Source organism: Lacerta agilis, chromosome 3 (genome assembly GCF_009819535.1).
Source record: "Lacerta agilis isolate rLacAgi1 chromosome 3, rLacAgi1.pri, whole genome shotgun sequence".
Taxonomy (NCBI): Eukaryota; Metazoa; Chordata; class Lepidosauria; order Squamata; family Lacertidae; genus Lacerta; species Lacerta agilis.
In genome coordinates, this window is record NC_046314.1 from 30,899,517 (window position 1) to 30,918,512 (window position 18,996).

General features: G+C 41.9%; 1 protein-coding gene across 1 annotated transcript in view; it reads right to left on the bottom strand.

Annotated features, from left to right (window-relative positions):
* DST (dystonin) overlaps positions 1-18,996 on the bottom strand; it is a 292,631-nt gene that overhangs the window by 165,605 nt on the left and 108,030 nt on the right. Inside the window, exons 9-14 of the mRNA XM_033143180.1 lie at positions 16,153-16,319; positions 3,347-3,459; positions 3,131-3,237; positions 1,877-1,996; positions 657-752; positions 442-569 (exon numbers count right to left, since the gene is read on the bottom strand). Coding sequence (XP_032999071.1) covers positions 442-569; positions 657-752; positions 1,877-1,996; positions 3,131-3,237; positions 3,347-3,459; positions 16,153-16,319 — 731 coding nt within the window. The remainder of the gene's footprint in view (positions 1-441; positions 570-656; positions 753-1,876; positions 1,997-3,130; positions 3,238-3,346; positions 3,460-16,152; positions 16,320-18,996) is intronic.

Below are 18,996 nucleotides of genomic sequence, written 5' to 3' on the forward strand. Positions count from 1 at the left end.
GGGGTACTTTGTGTGCAAGGGGGCTTGCACAAAAGGGTGAGGGGAGACATGGGCATGGGGGGAAAGGTGAAGACAGGAGTGCAAAGATGGACTGCAGAACAGAAGAAAGAAGTGGCTTCAGAAATCGGATTGGAAAGGTGAATAGTAAGCTTAGTAGCTGTGTGGGTTGGGAAGTTAATGTGGGGGGAAGTGGCAGTGGGGTTGGCAAGCAGAGCAAGCAGGGGTGCAGACCCTAGTAATAAAATTAAGCATAGGTTTGGATGGATTTATTATAATAAATGGTTTAGCCTGTCAGATCAGATTCTATGTTGCCAATGTGCCTAAAGTTGATTTTAAGTATTCTAATAAAAGTGCCCTTGTCTATTTCGCAAAATACTGCACTGGCCATTTTCAAACGAGCAGGCAGAGAAGCAAGCTTGTAAAACAAAAATACCAACATACCTCTCAACTTCTGGTCGAAGTGTTTTTTCTCTTTCCAACATAGCAATAATTAGCTTCCCCCACTCTTTCTCTATGTCATTTGGGTGGTAACCTTGAGGAAGCTTGATACGCCCAAATTCTATCCAAACCTTCAAAAACAAGGAATGATTACATAAAGCCAAGATAAAAGGAAACAAGACCAGCATTCGAAAATCCATTTTTTAAAAATGGCTTACCTCCAGTAATTTATATAGGTGTTTGATTTTTGATTTCTCTATCTCCTTTGGTGGAATTTCTGTTTCTTTAAATTGTAAATATTGGTTATAAAGTGCCTAAAGAAAAACAAACAAGCATTGCTGTCATGTTTCTAAAAGATACTGTTTTACTATTTACTCAGAATTGTTGGTCTACTGAAGCTTTTGAAAATCTTTTAATGCCCATAAGTGTGGAACCAGTTTGTGTGGGTTTACTCACTATCCTAACCAAACCCCTTCTTAGATTTACAATGGGAAGAGGAGAATTAAACTGTCAAGTACCTAATTTAACCTTCACTTGGCATCCCCGTGCCTTAAATTCAAATCTAATACTGACTGTCCTGAGCACTGGCATTCATGGTTTCAATCCAGAAAACAGAAGCTGGCACAGAATTCTGTTCAATTTCTTTCTTTGGAATGTGACTTGAAAGTCCAAACCCCAAACTTTTGAGTTAGATGGGGCAATGGTTCATGCAGCCTCAGTTAAAATTTCACCCCGTGCCTCCAAGCCAGGGGAATCCCCTGTGCTGCTTAATACTGACATGGAAGCTGTACAACAGGACTGCGTCTTCTTCCCAAATTTCTAGCAGCCCAAAGGCCACAATGTGTAACTAGCCAAGACCTGGTGAGCTTTTTACCTGCATGGGGTGATTGAGGGTCAAAATCTACAAGGTCAGAAGATAGCTGTATCACTGACTACCCACTTGTGTAAAAACTCTTGTTTATGGCAAACTTTATTTGAGTTCCTCTGGGAGGAAGGGGGGTATATGCATTTAATTAATAAAACTAACATGACCAATAGAAGGCTTAGCCTTCTCTCTGACATGCTAGCTTCCCATCAACAGAATGTTTTTATTCTGGGAAGCATTCAATTATGCAACTTGCACTACCACCCACACTCCCAGGAAAGCCCTACCAATGGTTTTCTTCTGAATGCATGTATTGTTTCCTAGCTATAAGTGAGGTTGGACTAAGAATCAGTGCTGTAGCTGGACAGGAGACAGGCTGCATCTTAGGGAAAGAGTTGAAAATTTTTGAGTCCAATATTATGTGCTCCAGCAGTGGCACACAAGGGAATGTGAGTAGGCTGTTACAAATTTGTATAGGAATTTGTAAATCATGCTCTAAATAGGTAGGTGATCCCTCTAAAATAATTAATATAGAATGCACTTTATTCTGTATCATGATAATGTAAACATTACCTTGAGTTCCACAGGATTGTTTGGAAACGCTCTGTCAGTCATCATCGTGGCATGGTGCCTGATCCACTGGATGAGGTAGTTCACCATATTCTGGTATTCAACCCACTTGACTTCAACATCCTAGCAAGTAAGTGGGAATAAAGTTCTATCAAAGCATTTTGTAGCACTGGAAGCCTACAGCAACAGATCTGATGGGCCTCTACGCCAACTCAGAATAGGATAGTGAGTCCTATAGCCATCTCCCTCTCTTGGCCCTTCGTGCTCCTACTGAGTTCCCTGGTCATAATGCTGCAGCGATGGAAGAAGCCCACAATTCAAAACTAGCACAATCCACTTTCTATGCAACTCTTAGTATTTAGATTCTACACCAGCCATATGGTTCTTTAGCTCCTGGTCCCACAACCCCCCGTTCTTCATATCTCCCTTATCTGTATATCCATCTCCTTCCCATCGCTGCACTGAATACAATGTTTAGGCCCAGCCTTAATTTCTCCTTTGCTTCTATTCATTTCATGCCCCTACCAACCATGTATCATGAGCTAGCAGTGCTCCGTGGCCCACTGGTACCTGTGTTATGGGGTCAATAAACTATGCTTTGAGTGTGTAGGTCCCATGTCTAAGAGATGGGACAAGATGCTCGTTCTGGACATGGTCACACTTCCTCTACAGGAGAAAGTGAATAGGTACTCCTGGATAGATCTCTATCACTAGAGACACAAGTGTCCCATGTGACTAGGTGTGCCTTTTACCAAAAGGTTAGCTATTCGAACTCCTTGTGATGCAGGAATCCTGCCCTCAGCTGTCCCTGGGTAGGCTCAAACCACCAACCTTCTGATTAACAGCCAGATGCACTGACCCACTGCCCCACCTTAGTTTTATCACACCCAGCAGTTATGGTGGTTCCTAGACTGGGATAGTCTGACCATTGTAGTCTATGTACTTGGTAACCTCAAGGCGGGATTGCTGCAATGGACTCTATGTAGGGCTTCCCTTGAGCCTGGTTTTGGAGCTCCAGCTGGTGCATAATGTGGTGGTCAGACCCCTGATGGAGGCACATGACCAACAAAAGGTGACACAATTGTAAAATCAGCTGCACAGACTACTCACATACTACCAAGCCAGGTTCAAATGTCCAAATCCCAGCAATCAGATAATATCCTCTTTTCTATATAATTGCCAGTGAAATTAACCCTTCTCCATGACAAGCTTGTTTTGTATGTGAACGTAGTTTTTAATTGCTAATATCTTACTTACATGTGCACTGATGCCTTCACCACCTTCTGGTACTTTGGGAAATGCATCATAAAGTGATGACACATAAGTGATTACTGACTTCTCATCAGGCGAGGAGACATCAACATCTAAAAAAAGACATGACACAGCTAATGTCTACCATACATACATTAGAGCATTACAATTCCAATGCAGTCTGATGCTATGATCTACTAAGGATCCCATTCATTTACTCACCTTCGGGGTCCAGAAGTCTGGCAACACCAAGTTTTTCTGCTACAAAAAAAGCATGCTCTAAATTTGCAAGGTTGCTTTGAACAGCAACGGTATTCATGTCTATCAGGTCCGGCCTGCAAGACAAAAACAATAATTTAAGTTTGATTTTGGGAAATATTGAGGTAGGTAAGATCTTCATTAATTTCAGTGGATGCATTTATGAGGGATAGAACTCTTTCGTTGAGTAAGAGGAGGGGTTTTTCCTCCATACTTGGGATGCAACCTGTTTCAATATTCAGTTTCAGGAAGGAATTTCCCCTCAAATCAAATTATTTGCGAAAAATAGTGGATACCTTGGTCAGAGTCATTTCAGTTCCTTTCTAAACCCAAACTGTACAGTCTCATCTCTCTGCTAGGGATAGGGCAAATCTCATGGGGATATTTTATGATATGAAAGGGAGTTAAATGCATTGAGATCCTGTAAAGGGTTGGGCTAACTGCCCTCCATAATAACATAAGAGAAGGCTGCTGGATCATGCCAATGAGCTATCTAGTCCAGCACCTTACTTCCACGAGGTCTGTATAACGCTGCAACAAGAGTTAAATTATTCCTTAGATCTTACATTGTCTGGTTTTCACACAGTCTTATTTTAACATTCACAGTTAGAGGAACATCACTTCTAGAGGTCCACATACAGTCTGCATGTCTCAATTTTGGCCAGGTCCATCAATACCACCTCTCAATCAGTTACTCCATCAATAGCACTATAAATGCTTTAAATTCTTTAAAGAATGGTGTCTGGCTAGACTGACTCAGCAAAGCGCATCCCCATTGGTAGCATAGCAGCAGCCAGGAAATTAAGAGAAACCTAAGGATGTATAGTGTCTCCAGTGAGCATCTAGTAGACCCTGCAAAGCAGAAGTAGATGCAGTACTCTATCTGAATGAAAATGTGACCCATAATTCAATCATTACCTAAGAGATGATGCATCAGTGTAGATGATATTATATACAATTACGTTTTAAGCGGCAAAATAAAGGAGTTGGTGTTAAGAAAGAGAAGTGAACATAAAAAGAGGTAAGTAACCAGTGGTAATTTCAGGGAACAACAAGGGACAAAAAGACTTATTCATTTCCCTGGTGACAGAATTAATGAGATACAAATTCTAGGAACCATTGAAATCATTCACAAGAGTAAACCTGAAATTATTTTGCTCCCCAATTTTGGGTTCACGTTTTGGCAAGTTTCCCTTTGTGTAGAAGACCTATTCCAATTCCTTAAAACAGAAGAGGGATTTCAAGCAGAAGATGCAACAAAAACTCAGGACTTTAATATCAATAAGCTATTCCCCACGACTTCAGTCTAATGTTATTGCAACAGAGCCCTCTCTCCCATTTGAATTTAAATTAATTCTTTCAACTGAAAAGGAAAAACAATAACGTTTTCTACATATTTGACATGCACATAAAGAACTACAAAGAACTGTTAGAAGAGTGAACTTGAAAAGCACTAATATTTTATGTCACAGTAATGCAGAGGAAAGATTAAGGAGGATTTCACATCATAGCATATACTAAGTGAATTGGAAAAAACAACAACATTTATATCTGAAAGCAGATGTCTGCTGTTTTCATTTTCCTGATATCCACGACATTTCACACATGCCGACAGTAATGAAGCAAAACGTGAGATGCAAAACACAAAATGATGCCTGTTCAGCTGCTGACTTTTCAGGACAAGAAAGGGCAAGTTGTTATGCAAGCATGGGAAAAGAAAAAAACAACACAGAAGCAACAATTATCTGGCTGAAAAGGGGCAGCTAACAAAGTTTTCATCCAAGAGGGGGCAAGATTGGATTTTCTTCACAATAAAATAATCCTATTAACTGCAAAGGTACCGTAAGTACTTGTCACAGATTTCAAACTAATATTTCTTACTCATGGTGCAGCACTGCATATACACCAGAGGTAACCGCTCTCAGTAAAAGTTGGTTAAAACATTTCTCAAAAATGCTTTGCCAACCAGCTTTTAACATAGTTCTCAAACAACAGATTGAAACCAAGCTATTACTGGCACTATGTCTGCACCAAGCCTGAGTACGTATGTGTATGTATATATATCCCCATATTCAATGTTTACAGAAAAATGCTACCTTGTGCAAATTCTAATATCCTTCGAATTGTGACATCATGCATACAATAGGAATATTATACTCTACAGTGTGCCTCAAGGGATAAATGACCAAGCCTTTAGTCATAACACTGTGAGTCATTCTATAGCAGGGATTTCAGAGAAGCTGGGTATTTGCCACCAAAGGAAACACATGAATAACTCAGAAAGAGAGAGAATAATTCACTTGAGAAATTTCCAGCACTGCATGTGCCACACCCAAAATAAACTGCTCACTTTCCAAATACATGGGGTGTGTTTTTCCTTTTTTACTTCTGAAAATGACCCTCTTCTGTCAGACCTCTAAACAATATGGAGATAATGTGTTAATTAATTATGATGGGCAGGGGCGGAGGAAGGTGGGGGTGATGGGAGCGCCCTGCCCCCATTGGCGCGATCCTGGTGGGGTTCCATTGTGGCTGCTCCCCCTGCCTGCGCTGGGCGCCCCGCCCCCAGAACACATGCCATGCGCTGGGCGCCCTGCCCCCAGAACACGTGCCATGCCCCCCGGGCGGCGCGCTCCACCCCAGAACACGCGCCATGTCCCTGCAGGTGGCGCGCCCCCAGAACGTGACCCCGCCCCCAGTATGTGTGCCCCGCCCCTTTGGGCAGCGTGCCCCGCCCTGGGACGCGTGCCAACCCCGCCCCTGCCTGCTCCCCGCCCCCGGTGCCAGAGAATGAAGCTCCACCACTGATGATGGGCAGCACAGAAAAGTCTTTCAGATATTCTCCGAGATTTTTTAGGCTGCTTTCCACAATCACCTTTGTTCTCCCCACTCCAAAAAGCCACCCCTGACTTTTGGGAGGCCTTCAGTAGTGGAATCGAATGGATCAGAAGGGGCTGGAAATGAAACTGGACAACAACATTTCAATGCACAGAAGTATGTGTGCATGAGCTATAGAAGATCCAGTCACAAAAACAGAGGATAAAATGCAGCTATAAGACAGACACCAGAGAACAGAGCCGCACAAATCAGTAGTGCTCCCTAAATATATTTTGTTCTTACAAGATTTTCCTTAGAATGTGCTACAAAGGAGGGGGGAAAGGCTGTAAAAACTGCAACACATCTAAGAATAAAAAAAAACCTATGGTCTTGCAGCAGAACCAAGCTAGAGGTTGCTGTAGAAAGGATGCACAAAATTTCTTATGCACATAAACAAGCAAATTTAAGGCCCTGTTTCTATAAATATATAACATGTTTCTTCTCGTCTTGTGGTTAAGGAAGAGAAAAGCTTAACTCATGTCTGGGATCGGAAAACATGCCTCAGCTGCTGTGCTGCACCAAGCTAAAAGGAGAAGCAATGCAACTGCAAGTTCTTCCCCAGAAGTAACCTATTTTTATACAGTTCCAGTAAACTGTGGTTTGCCTTATTATGATGTGCAAACCAGGCTAGAAAATTCTCATGTTTTTCATTCCCCCACCCTGAAGTGCAGCTTTTCCCAAACCTGGGTGCTACTTCTAAATTCCCTCAAATTTAATAAGCCACTTATAATAAAGCATTGTAAGAGGGAGTTGTTCAGAAAGAAAGGTACAAGTTCTGTGCAAATACAAACCCATATTCACATCAAAAATAAGGGATAATTACAATAGGTTAACTGCTGGATCACACATCTAAGGACAAATTCACAGCAAACACAGGACAACCACAGCAGAAAAAAGCTGGGGATGTTTACAGATTTGACCATCACAGATTTGCTGGCATATAACCCCAGAATATTCTCAAGCAGCCCAACCTGTTTAAATTAGAGTTGCGACTGGGTTTGCAAAATGGTATTTTATTATTCTGACCATTATTTTCTACCAGGTAACCTGTACTAGCTGCTAGGAAAAAAACCATCAACCTCATAACCAGACAATGATTCCACCCAGACAATGCCCTTGGCTGTACACCTTACCTTACCAATTCCATCCTGTGTCTACCTCAAACAGCTAAACTTCTTCAGGTTTTGCCCTGGTTCCACCTGCTGGTATCAAACTATTTTTTGGTTAACAACCCTAGTTGTGCCTATGGGATTATGGTATCTGGGCAGAGTGATTATGACCTCATTGCATACTTGGTGGATGCTTGGACATGACAGAGACCAAAAAGGGGGATAATTCATACAACCATATAGAAATAAGTTTTTCTGCCACTTCAACAAATGAAACTTATGGGCAGCAGTTGTAGGATGGGTGGGGGGGAGGGGGAATAAAGTATTTCTTCACACAAGACATATCTGATGTATTGAATTTACCAATACGTGGTAGTGGCCACAAGCTTAGATGGTTTTTGAATGAGATGCCAGCCATGATGGCTATATGGAACTCCCAAGTTCTTGGGCAGTGGGCTACAGAAAACCAGTTGCTGGTGAGCAACAGAGGTTATTGTCTTCAAGCTATGTTTTGACCTTCCCAGGTGTGTTTTGTTGGCCACTGTAGGAAGCAGGATGGTGCGGCTATGGCTCCTCTTATCTTCTTATAACTTCCATTAAAGCACAGCTTTCCAAACTGTGACACGTTATTGTGTTGGCTGCAGTATGTAGGTGTGTCATGCGATGTGTACTGTATATGTATCTCTTATAAGGGGTTAGTTTAGCTAGTAAAACTGAATTACCATGTTGCAAAGTGATGGATGTCTAAAAAGTGCATCACCGACATGAAAAGTTTGGAAAGCTCTGAACTAAAGTTCCATCATCATAGATTTGCAGTCATATAGTCCAGAATATTCAGAAGCAGCACTTCAAAACACTGCACCCCACAAAGTACTGTATGTCTTAATCGCCTAAATGGAGGGTTAAAGGGCATAACAAACCACCTTAACAGTAAAATTATGCTGCTGCAGATCACTGTTAATTAATTCTTGAAAAGCGGCGTAAACTCAAGATTGGAGTTGGGGAACCTGTGGCCCTCAAGATGCTGTTGGATAATATTCCTATAATCCCTGAACACTGGCCATGCTGACAGGGGCTGATGAGATCTGGGAGTACAACAACTGGATGACCACATATTCCCCATACCTGCCATAGATTCTGTCAGACTTAATCCTATCACTTTCCAGATTCACCCAGAAAATGCTCCACAACGTACCTTTGTGATTCCATCTTCTCTACCCCCAAACTGCTAGACTTCTCTAGGTTATACTCTGCTCTACTTCCTGGCCCCACAGTATTTTTCAAACCAAATGTATACAACTCTAGTTGTAACCATGGGATTATGATACCTGGTCAGGGTGATTATGATGACATAATAACCTTATCCAGCACTTGGGCATGACTACCAAGCAGGCAAAAATAAAGGCCAATTCATACAGCCATATGAATTGGCCTCACATTTGCTTGCCAACAGTCGGATCCAAGGAATTGGTACAATAAACACATGAGCAACAATGCATGACTGATGCTATTCAGTTCAAAAAAAAAAGAGAAAAAGCTGCCTTTAAGCAGTAAATATGCACAAGCATTTTCAGGACAGGCAATTACCCAAAACAGTTTTAATCTCCCGAGAAGCAGGTTTAATGCTGTGATTAGAATGATGTGTGATTAATCTTTGACTGAAGCAAAAAGAAACAGTATGGTGGTATTTTTTAGTCCACATAAAGGTAGGTCTCATATTCTGTGAGTATTACTATCTATCAGCAGAGGAGCCAGGGCTGGAAGTGTAAAATTAAGTGAACACCCAAGTATAATCTTGTTTGTTTTTTTAATTGCTGTAATTAGATAATGCATGCACATATGAAAAATTCCTAGCCTCCATACTCATAAAGGATAATAATGGACAGGTGCGTGAGACAGCCATATATTTCTCTGCATGATGGAATTGCTAAAAGCCATCAAAGACCATGCCAGGACATGCGCTGCTCTTTAAAAATAATGCACGTGACTGAAGAAGGAATGGAAAGATTTCTGATTTAGACAAGGCCTGTCACACCTTCTCAGTGAAGAGGCTCCACTTACAGAAACTGTTGTGATTCCATTAGACCATATTCAGTCTAAAATGAAATAAATTAGGCCTATGCAAAAGTCAGGATGACATATTAAATGCTTTAGATGCAAGTTTAGCTCAATTTGGTGTGCACCTTTGCATTTGATATATTACCTCACTTACACAACCCACCTTTAGCCTTATTCAGTGAGTATACCTAATTCATGAGGAAATAAGAGTGCATTTCAATTGTTCAAATTGTTCCTTAGTAAGCCTTCAAACATTAACTGTAAGTTAGGCCTGCTTGATTATTGCCATATTGCAGACTGGGGTTGTGGGTGGAGCTGAGCAAACTTTGGCATGCCTGAAGTCAGCTAGCCTACTGATAAAGAAGAAGATCTGAACAGAATAAATTTCAGGCCCTTCATTCACACTCTTAGCTATTATTTCACAGCAGTGGTGGCTTCTTTCTGCATCTAGCACAGGGGTCCCCAACTTGCGGCCCATGGGCCGGAAGCATCCCACAGAGGCTGTTTAACTGGCCCACAAGCCACCCCCGAACTGAGCCGTCTGACTTCTGGTGTCTAGGCATGTGCAGAAGCGATTTCCGGCGTTGCCGACATGCAGGCGCGATTTCTGGCGTTGCGCTGCGCCAGCCCGGCACACGGAAGATCTCCACAGGAGTGATCCAGACTATGCCCATTAAGCCTTGGAGACCCCTGATCTAGCAGAAGGACTTTCTCCTTCATATCTTCACGTTCGCTAAACACAACGGGGAAAGATCCAGCTAATCCTTTCTCTAGAAAGTATTATTATGTACAGGATTCACCTAATGAGCCCCATCAAGAGAAGCCCTGTGCAAGGACTTCCACTTGAACAATGGGACTTTCCCCCTCCTCTCCCCCCAAATTGGGGGGAGGGGGCATGCGCAGTGGAGGCAGAATAATCCCTAGAAAAACACAGGGGGAGAGAAGAGAGGGGAATGTTCCATTTGGCAAGCTCAAATGCTTGCTCAGAGAGAATAACTGGAAGACCGTGATGTAGAATTTCATCCATATAATCCATCCACGTTGCCTTGGAAGCAGAGTTCAATGGGAAGCACATTCCAGCCTCTACTACCTGCTTGGAAACTAAGGGCCACTGGGAGGCTGCATCCCATGCCTTGTAGAAAGAACATTGCAACAAGCGCAAGACCAACCTGGCCCCATCCATCTTCCTCCTCCCTGCTTGTTGCTCTGGGGCTGCAGAACCAAAGGAAGACCATGCTCTAGCAAAGCTATATAAGCCAAAGGACTAAGGACAGCTGCTGCATTCGCTTCTCTCTCTGTAGTGTGTAAAGAAACAGTTTTGGCTTTGTTTGTTTTTGTATTATTACAACCTGCTGCTTGTACTGTAAGTCACATTGAGAATCATTTAATTGATTGGCAGGGTATATTTACTCAAGAGTAAGTAAATAAATAAACAATGAAAAATCTTATCAACAAAGTGCTCTCAAAATTCTAACCCCCATTTTAGATCTCTCACCAACTGTTCACACATATAGCAACATAAGGGATGGAAGATGGTGTGACGGTAACATGAAGGTGCTGGAGGTGAAATAGTTAAACCAGGTACCAGCCAGAACCCAGAGGGGGTGGAGTCAGAGTGACAGTTAGTGGGCAGGGGAGATAGAGAGTCAGTTGGTTGTGGGAGTGGGTTGGAATTGGGAGGTTGGTTGGAGTGGGAGTGAGTTAGGAAAGAGTGTGTGCAGGTGAAGTTAATGTAACAGGGAAACTACCAGTAAGTCAAGACCAGTTAGGAGAATAGAAGCCAAGTAAATAGCTGAGAAGTGGTTAAGTGAGGGAGAGCTAGTAGAGGGAGTTATAGGTCTGGGAAGACACCCATGTTTGACATTTTTTGCAATCGTTTATGAAACCACATGCTTGTTATTCTGTAATAAATAAACATAGGTTTGATTTTACAATTTAACCCTGACTGGACTCAATAGATTTACCAGGTAGGGCCTGGTTGGTGGCAGCGAGAGAGGAGAGCGTGGTGGCACAGGGATCAATCGACCGTGAAACGTCTGGGGACCCTGTGTGTGATCGCCACAGATGGTGACAAAATAAGCTTGCTTAAGGTGGTAGTAAAGAAATCTCAGCACTCTTCAAATCCAATTTTTTTCACTGATGGGAACAGTATCTTATCACTGTTAAGTTAAAAACCACTTGGACAATTAGGCAATGACTGCCTTGAAAAGGAAATACAGTATAGCTTTCCCATGCTAAGAAAAAGGAAGTCATGCAATCAAAGAGCTACCGTATTTTCCGGCGTATAAGACGACTGGGTGTATAAGACGACCCCCAACTTTTCCAGTTAAAATATAGAGTTTGAGATATACTCGACCGCAGATTCTCCACCCAGTGTATAAGATGACTCCCGGCTTTTGAGAAGATTTTCCTGGATTAAAAAGTAGTCTTATACGCTAGAATATACAGTAAATGAGCTTTACTTTCTTTCCTTTTTTTTTTTTTAGTAACACTGGAACTGAAGGAATGTAACCACCAGGATTTATTCCTTCTAAGCCTTGTCCCCAGCTAGGGATGAATGAATAAATTAACATTAGTGGACAAGTAAAATTAATTAATAACTTCCAACAGGTATTTGGGCTATACAGCTACTGCGCTTTAAGAAAAGGGAATGTCTCAAAATGTTCTCCATCTAAAGTGTAGTGGGCATCTTCCCAAAATTCCACAATGCAGCACCAGAAGGAAAGAACTGCCACTTTGGCAAGGCAATGCACCTTAATCCCTCTTCAAAGTACTAAATGAACCTAGCTTAATAAGATCTGAAAGAATCAGAGGCATGGCACAGGCCAGCCTAATATAATATTTTGCTTGTGCTTAAGCCTAAGAAACATTAGAGTGAAAAGGCCTGCACAACTGTTAATAAAGTTGCAGACACCTTAGCATTCTGAATGTGGCATGATCCAACCGAAGTTAAACATGCGTAGCGATTGCTGGCTTATGCTTCATTTATTTAAGTATAATTATATAAAGCAACTTAGTGCTAAGATCCACTATGAAAAAGTATGCCTGTAGAGTAAATTAAAAACCTTTGACTCAACCTGGAAGCTTAGTTCCCTTTCTCATTCTGAAAATCCTTAGTATTGAGGGCTCCATTGTAGCCAAGACATGTAGGGTCCTCTGAAAACGTTTCTATTCAATAAAATGAGGCTTACCACATTCCTTCCTTCTCCCCCTCTAAGTAGAGCTTTTATTTTCTCTTCAAAAGATAAGGGCAATGGTAAGCTATTCTTTAGAAAATGGCAAGCAGAAACTAGCAACTGCAAAAAATAATAATCTTTTGTCTTCCTTTCAAACTTATCTCATAGCAATCCACGGCTTGACACTTAGTAATGTTTTGTTTCTTTCTGATTTGTAGCTGGAGGCAGTCAACAAGTTGCAGCAGATGTTGGCATCACCGCTTCTCCTATCCTCAAGGAATGTACTCAAGTTAGATCCTGATCGCCTGCAACATGTTTTAACATCACTATGGTACGGCATGTGCCAGCATTTGTCCTGCAGCCTGGCATGAAACAGAAGTTCCAAACCAAAGCTCCGCTGCATATGACTGGTTTGTCTTGAAGGAGGGTTCTGATTTTTGAAAACTTTCCCCACCTAGAATTCTTTTCCTGTTCTTCTGCCACATTTGTAAACATCTGGCAGCTCACATGGCTGTGTCTGCTGCATGAAATCATCTGCAGGGCTAAATTTCTGCTTCTGCATGTGGCCTTTTGTTGGCTTCTCTTCCTGTTCTTTGCAGGGAGGGCTACTGTTCCACACCTCCCCATACCACTAAAGCTTTTAAATAGCCCATTCAAGTCAGAGGAAGCCTTCGCAAGACTTTCAAAAGGCCCTGAATTGGTCTATTAACATTCCCTTTCTAATGTAATCTTAAACCTATCCTAGCATCTGTTCAGATATGCAGCCGGTAAATATCTTTACCATTCATTTGCCCTTCTGGGTAATAATTCCCAACCTTTTCAATATCCTTCCTATAATGTTGTGCCAAGAACAGTACACAATAGTCCAGGTGTGCTCTTCTCTAATGTCTCTGTTATAGGAGAAATTTCCTGTGCACACCTCCTCTGCAAGTTTCTGTCCTCCCGGCTGCTACCAGATAATCCAATTTATTGGCATTCACCAGATTGTATGAAATGAGTGAGCACTAGGAAAATAAAGTGGGGAAATGCATGTTGAATGAACAAGACAAAGGCCCCTTTTATATTTATGTCTCACGTATGCACCTTTGCAATGTACACAAAACATCTTGACCTCTGCTGCACAAGGACTCCTTAGTGCCCATGCACAATTTAAATGAAGTCTAAATATGCATTTGCTTGCATTGTACCCTCCTTAGCCTTGCCTCTCCCCATCTCTTCCCTCTCTCTGCTGGTTTATGTCTCTCACCGTGACCTTCTCACTCACCTTCTGCCGTGTTTGCCCTGCCTAAATGTAGGTTATAGGCATGGCTGTTTGAGATCCATGTGAATCTCCATCTCAAGGCAACTGCTCAGTTACCTGGGGTGGTGAAATGAGCATGAGCTAACACAAGAGGGAGACAGCACTTAGTAAGCAAATACAGATTATTTATTCCTATGTGCAGTTAGTGGAAAGAAAGCAACAAAAAACACTCTCCCAGATCTTTTTGAGAAGCATGTGTCAAGTACACCCCAAAAAGATATTCAGAGAGCAGTTCTACTTCAGACACATGGAACAGTCAGACACAAACCTTGTTGTACAACGATGTTGAAGAATTACACAATAAAGAGCCATTATCTTATTAGTCAATAATCCCTATAACATGCAAACAACAATAACAAAAAAAACACCTGTAGGTCTATAAACAACTAAGCCTCTCCTTCTTTGTCATTTTCTCTCATTCGCACACTACTTTTTCGAATTCCACTATCAAAGCAAACCTCCCTGATTCACTGACTTGGAATGCTGCAGTCTATTACATGCAGCTTCCTCCCCAACATGCCAAAAAGGCTAAGTAATGCATTATACATGGAAACAAGGAGGGGCTAAAAGATCTGTCTTTAGAGCCTATTGTCTGTTGGACTCTGGGAACCAGAGGCCTAACACATTTACATATGGATATTCTAGGGCTGCAAATTCTAACAGCGCCACTGTGTCCCACTATCCCAGAGATAGATCTCAATGCCCTTAATTGCTATGACACTTGTTCCAGTTGGCTGCCACATCTTGTAGCTCCTTAGCAGAAGGAAAACCAGCCAAGAACTACAGAACTCAGGGACTTGTAGTTCATCACATGTCACACAGGGTAAGACGACTCTCTCAGTCACTCAAAGTACAGCTAGAGTTTATTGTACAATCACTCTCCCTGCTTCACTCCCCTGGATCTAACACCATTTCTGATTGGCTGCTACATACCTCAAAAGATCTTGCAAGATCAGGACAACTCCATACAGACACTGGAATACTAGTTTGCATAAACATCCCCTAGCATGATTTACTATTTAACCTCAACCATTTTCCTTGTGGTGACCTCCCATTGTTGGCAACCCAGTTCCAACATTGCTGGGTCCAACGTGTATTTCATTTAACACTTATGCAACCAAAAATTAGCTGTTTTTCATATTCCATAGTTCAAATCCATCTATAATTAAGTGTCCTGTTTCTGGAGCAGCAGAGTATGGAAGTCTTGCAGTTCTCCAAGCCACTATGTTCCACTTCCGTGCTTACAAGAGGCAGACAGGAAGTAACATAGGCAAGGCATCCCCACAAGCTGACACCTTTAACCTATCCTGCTCCTTCTACACATGATAGCAACATAAAGCACATACTCATTCAGTTCCTCATGCTGGGCAGGCTACCGGTATCTTAAAATTTCTCTCTTCTGGGAACATGATCTCTGTTAGATCCTGTCATCTGATGAGGAAACAGCAACTAAGTTCAGCACTGCAAGGGAATGTTCTTTTCCCATAAGCTCTGTGTTATTCCTGTCTCTCTCACATATATATAGTGAGAGAGAAAGAGAGCGCACATCTAGGCAACCCAAATTCTGCGCTGAGAAAAACAGAATCTCTGATCAGAGAAAGCATATTGCATATTTTCTCTTCATGAATGATTTTTCATTTCACATAATTTGCCTTGGTTTTACTAGAGCAGGAGCGGCAAGGAACTTCCCAAGTCAGAAATGCCCCATTGTACCCAACTATGGACCATATTTTCAGTCAGTTTTCTGGATTCCAAGATTTCAGCAGTTATTTAACAAGCATTTTCAAGCATATATTCAATGGTCAGAAAGTTTTAGAAGTAAAAAATTGAGTTTTTCGAGAAACAAACATCTGTGCCCAATGCCACATTATGTATTTTTTTCCTGCAATCCCTACAGAAATGAAATCTTGTATCTACTCCTTGGCTAACACAAAGCTACACGGATGCTCTTTTTGACAGCAGTTTTAGACAACTGTATCAAGGCCCAGGAAGTCTGATTTCCTAGGCAGCCTGAGCCTAGGGTTCGCCTCCTCCCAGTGCTTAAGAAGCTGACCATCACTGGTTTAGAAGGAACAGCATTGTCCAATCAGCTGAGAAGCAAGCAGCCAAAAAACTGTAGGACTCCAGCCAACAGAAGCAACAGGACACATATTGTAAGAGATGCGGCCCTTGATACATGCGGTATATATATTTTTACTCAGGTTATTTCCATATGCACTCTTTACAAAATCTAAACAAGTGTGTGCTTACCTGTATTTATGAATGATGGCATTAAATAATTTCCCATCTCGCCAGCAGGTAGTGAAATTTTCACAACGAATACCAGCATAACCCTCAGTTGTCTGCTGTGTCCACAGGAGCAATCTCTCTTTAGCAGACATGTCCTCTGACTCTCCAGTAACATGGATGTCAGAAATCTGTATCAAAATAAAATAAAAACAGCCAAATTAAAATAGATTAAGATCACTATTAAGAATGCTATCAAATATCAGCAGCGAATCAAACCCTCCCCCACCCCATCTCATTATGGTCCATCATTATTATGGGGCAGGGTGGGGGGTGCGGAGCAGAATCACAGCCCTGGCGCTTTTGGGCAAAGTCCCAAAGTGGCACAGATAACTTGGCATGAATCCCAGCTCCACTAATTCAAGCATGTCCCTGGGTGGCCTCTCCCACCATGAGTGCACGGAGCCGAGTCTGACGACTCCGCACAGGAAGTACAGGACGTTACAGAGTGGTGGGGGGCACAATAAAATCCTTCTCCAAGGATCCTAAAATTAAAAGAGGGCAATTAAGAGAAACGAAATGGAGCACAATAGCAAACAATGGATGGCCAACTGAAGAAGATAACAAGGGACACACTCAGCAAGGGATCCTGTATGAGGCAATGGGAGTAGAAATAGTGACAGCTTCATCAATAAGTAAAAAGGAAATGGCTGATCAAGCTTAGGTAGCAATTTTATTGAAGTTTTCTGTTTAAGAAACTAGAATCGGCCAGTGCCACCATCAAGGTTTTCACTAAACCTTCAGAAGGCAGCTGGAAAAATCCCATTAATTTCTAGACGGCTGTAACTCTGGAACCAGTGATACTCAGATGCATAGCTGAGTGCACATAATGCACATGGGGATTGCTTGTTTGAAAATGAAGCCGCATCAAAGTATTTCAGTAAGTGGAAGGCCAACAGGTCGGGGGGGAGGGTAGCATAAGCATCTTCTCTCTGGTGCGTTGTCTTTACAAATGCATAGAAAATTTGAATTAGATGGCTGCTTGTTCATGAGAAATGCCTTCTCCCACTCCCTGCTTCGCCTCACAAATTGTATTTTGAAGTGCATAGTACACAGCAGAACTGTCAGAAACAGCACATTTGGACCTGGCTGTAGGTCTGGAAGCCAGTTTTTCACACTCCTAGCAAGGCCTTCCTTCAAAGGAAGACAGCTGTGCAGACTGCATGGCCCGTGCTGGTCTCAAGCCTGGCCTGTCAGCCACGTGAACCACTAGAAACTGAAACACCAATCCCAGCTCCCCAAATTAGAGGCGTGTCGACATGATCTCTCTCCCTTAAGAAGCTACTCTGTTTCTGGTACATTTAAGGGCAATTATGCCAAGTATCTCTCCTAGTCGTCTCAGTTTCTATGCATGACAAAATATCCAGACCCATCATATACAGCAAATAAAACATGCACCATGTTATTTGGGAGAGTTTATTAAAATGCTGATGTCAACCAGAAGGGCCAGGTGTGCATTTTGGTGGGGAGGAGAACACCCTAAATTTTCTTCTGTTATTTTTTCTTCCTTTTATTTAAATTATGCTTCCCTCCCCTGTACCCCACTTAAAATGTTATGGACTATTTCAAGCATGGAAGGAAGTGCAGAGTAATTTTTACAGCACAGGAGATTCCAAGTGGACTCTAGACCTTTCGCCCACAGTTTCAACAACTGTGTGTATCGGAAACAGCACTTCAGATTCCATTTCCCATAAGTGACTATTTGCAGGCAGCACAACCATCTCCAAGTGTCAGTTATATCCATGATGACTCATGCAAATGGCATGTACCAGCTAGGATACAAAACCAAGAACAAAGTCCTATTTTAAACTGCAGTTGCTAAATGCTCTCGTTTTCAGCTCAACTGAGGATCTGAAATGAGTATGTGAGTTGTACAATTGTTCTCACTTATATACCTACATATCACAAAACACCATTTGCATAAGTATTGATATGGTCAAGAAAATGACTTAAAAATAAAATAAAATCCTGGTTTAAGGAATAAACTAAGGGATTTTTTTTATTTGACAACTCTAGAGCTCCAACTTTCCTTCAGCTCATATCTCCACAGTTTTAGCAGTATATAGAGAAGAAAATCGGATAAATGTAAATGGCCCATCAAAAATTCTGCGTGGTGTTGGAGTCTCAGAGTGGGCGACTATGAAGGCAGGCTCAGACATTTTATTCCCTAACACCATCAAGGCACTTTGCAGGCAGAGGAAAACTGCCAGCCTAATCTCTGCTTCTCTAAAGTGCCACCTCTGCAGATGGAGAGCAGGATCAGATGACATGAGGCATCGATAAGCTGCCACCTGGCCTCAAATTATAGCTGCTGTCTCTAGCCTGGCTCCTCAGCAATTTGTCTGAACAACTTAGCCTATCACTCCGTGCAGCTTGAGATGCTACAGAGTGCCTAGGAGCATTGCCTGAGTCTGTCTGTCTGACAACCTTACTATGCAGCTCAAATGAAAGTGGGGGACAGGGAGTGATGTGAATAATGAAATATCATGAATTAGAAATGCTGTTTTGGAAACTGTCAGGGTCAGAAAACCAAATTTCAAAGAATTACCCACTTATATTAATGGGCACATTTAAGATAAAAATGATAATTTCAAAAGCTAGATGCACATCACTACATTTATAAAAACAAAATAATTAATGTTAACTCATTAAAACCATTTTTAATGTTTTAATTAGCTGTAGGCACTCTAATTCCGTGACAGGATCCCAGCTAGGTAAATGATCGTTCTTCAATGGGAGGGACAATCTCGAATTAGCAGTATTTGAGGATGTGTATAACTGGGAAAAATGTTGAAATTACACATCCGA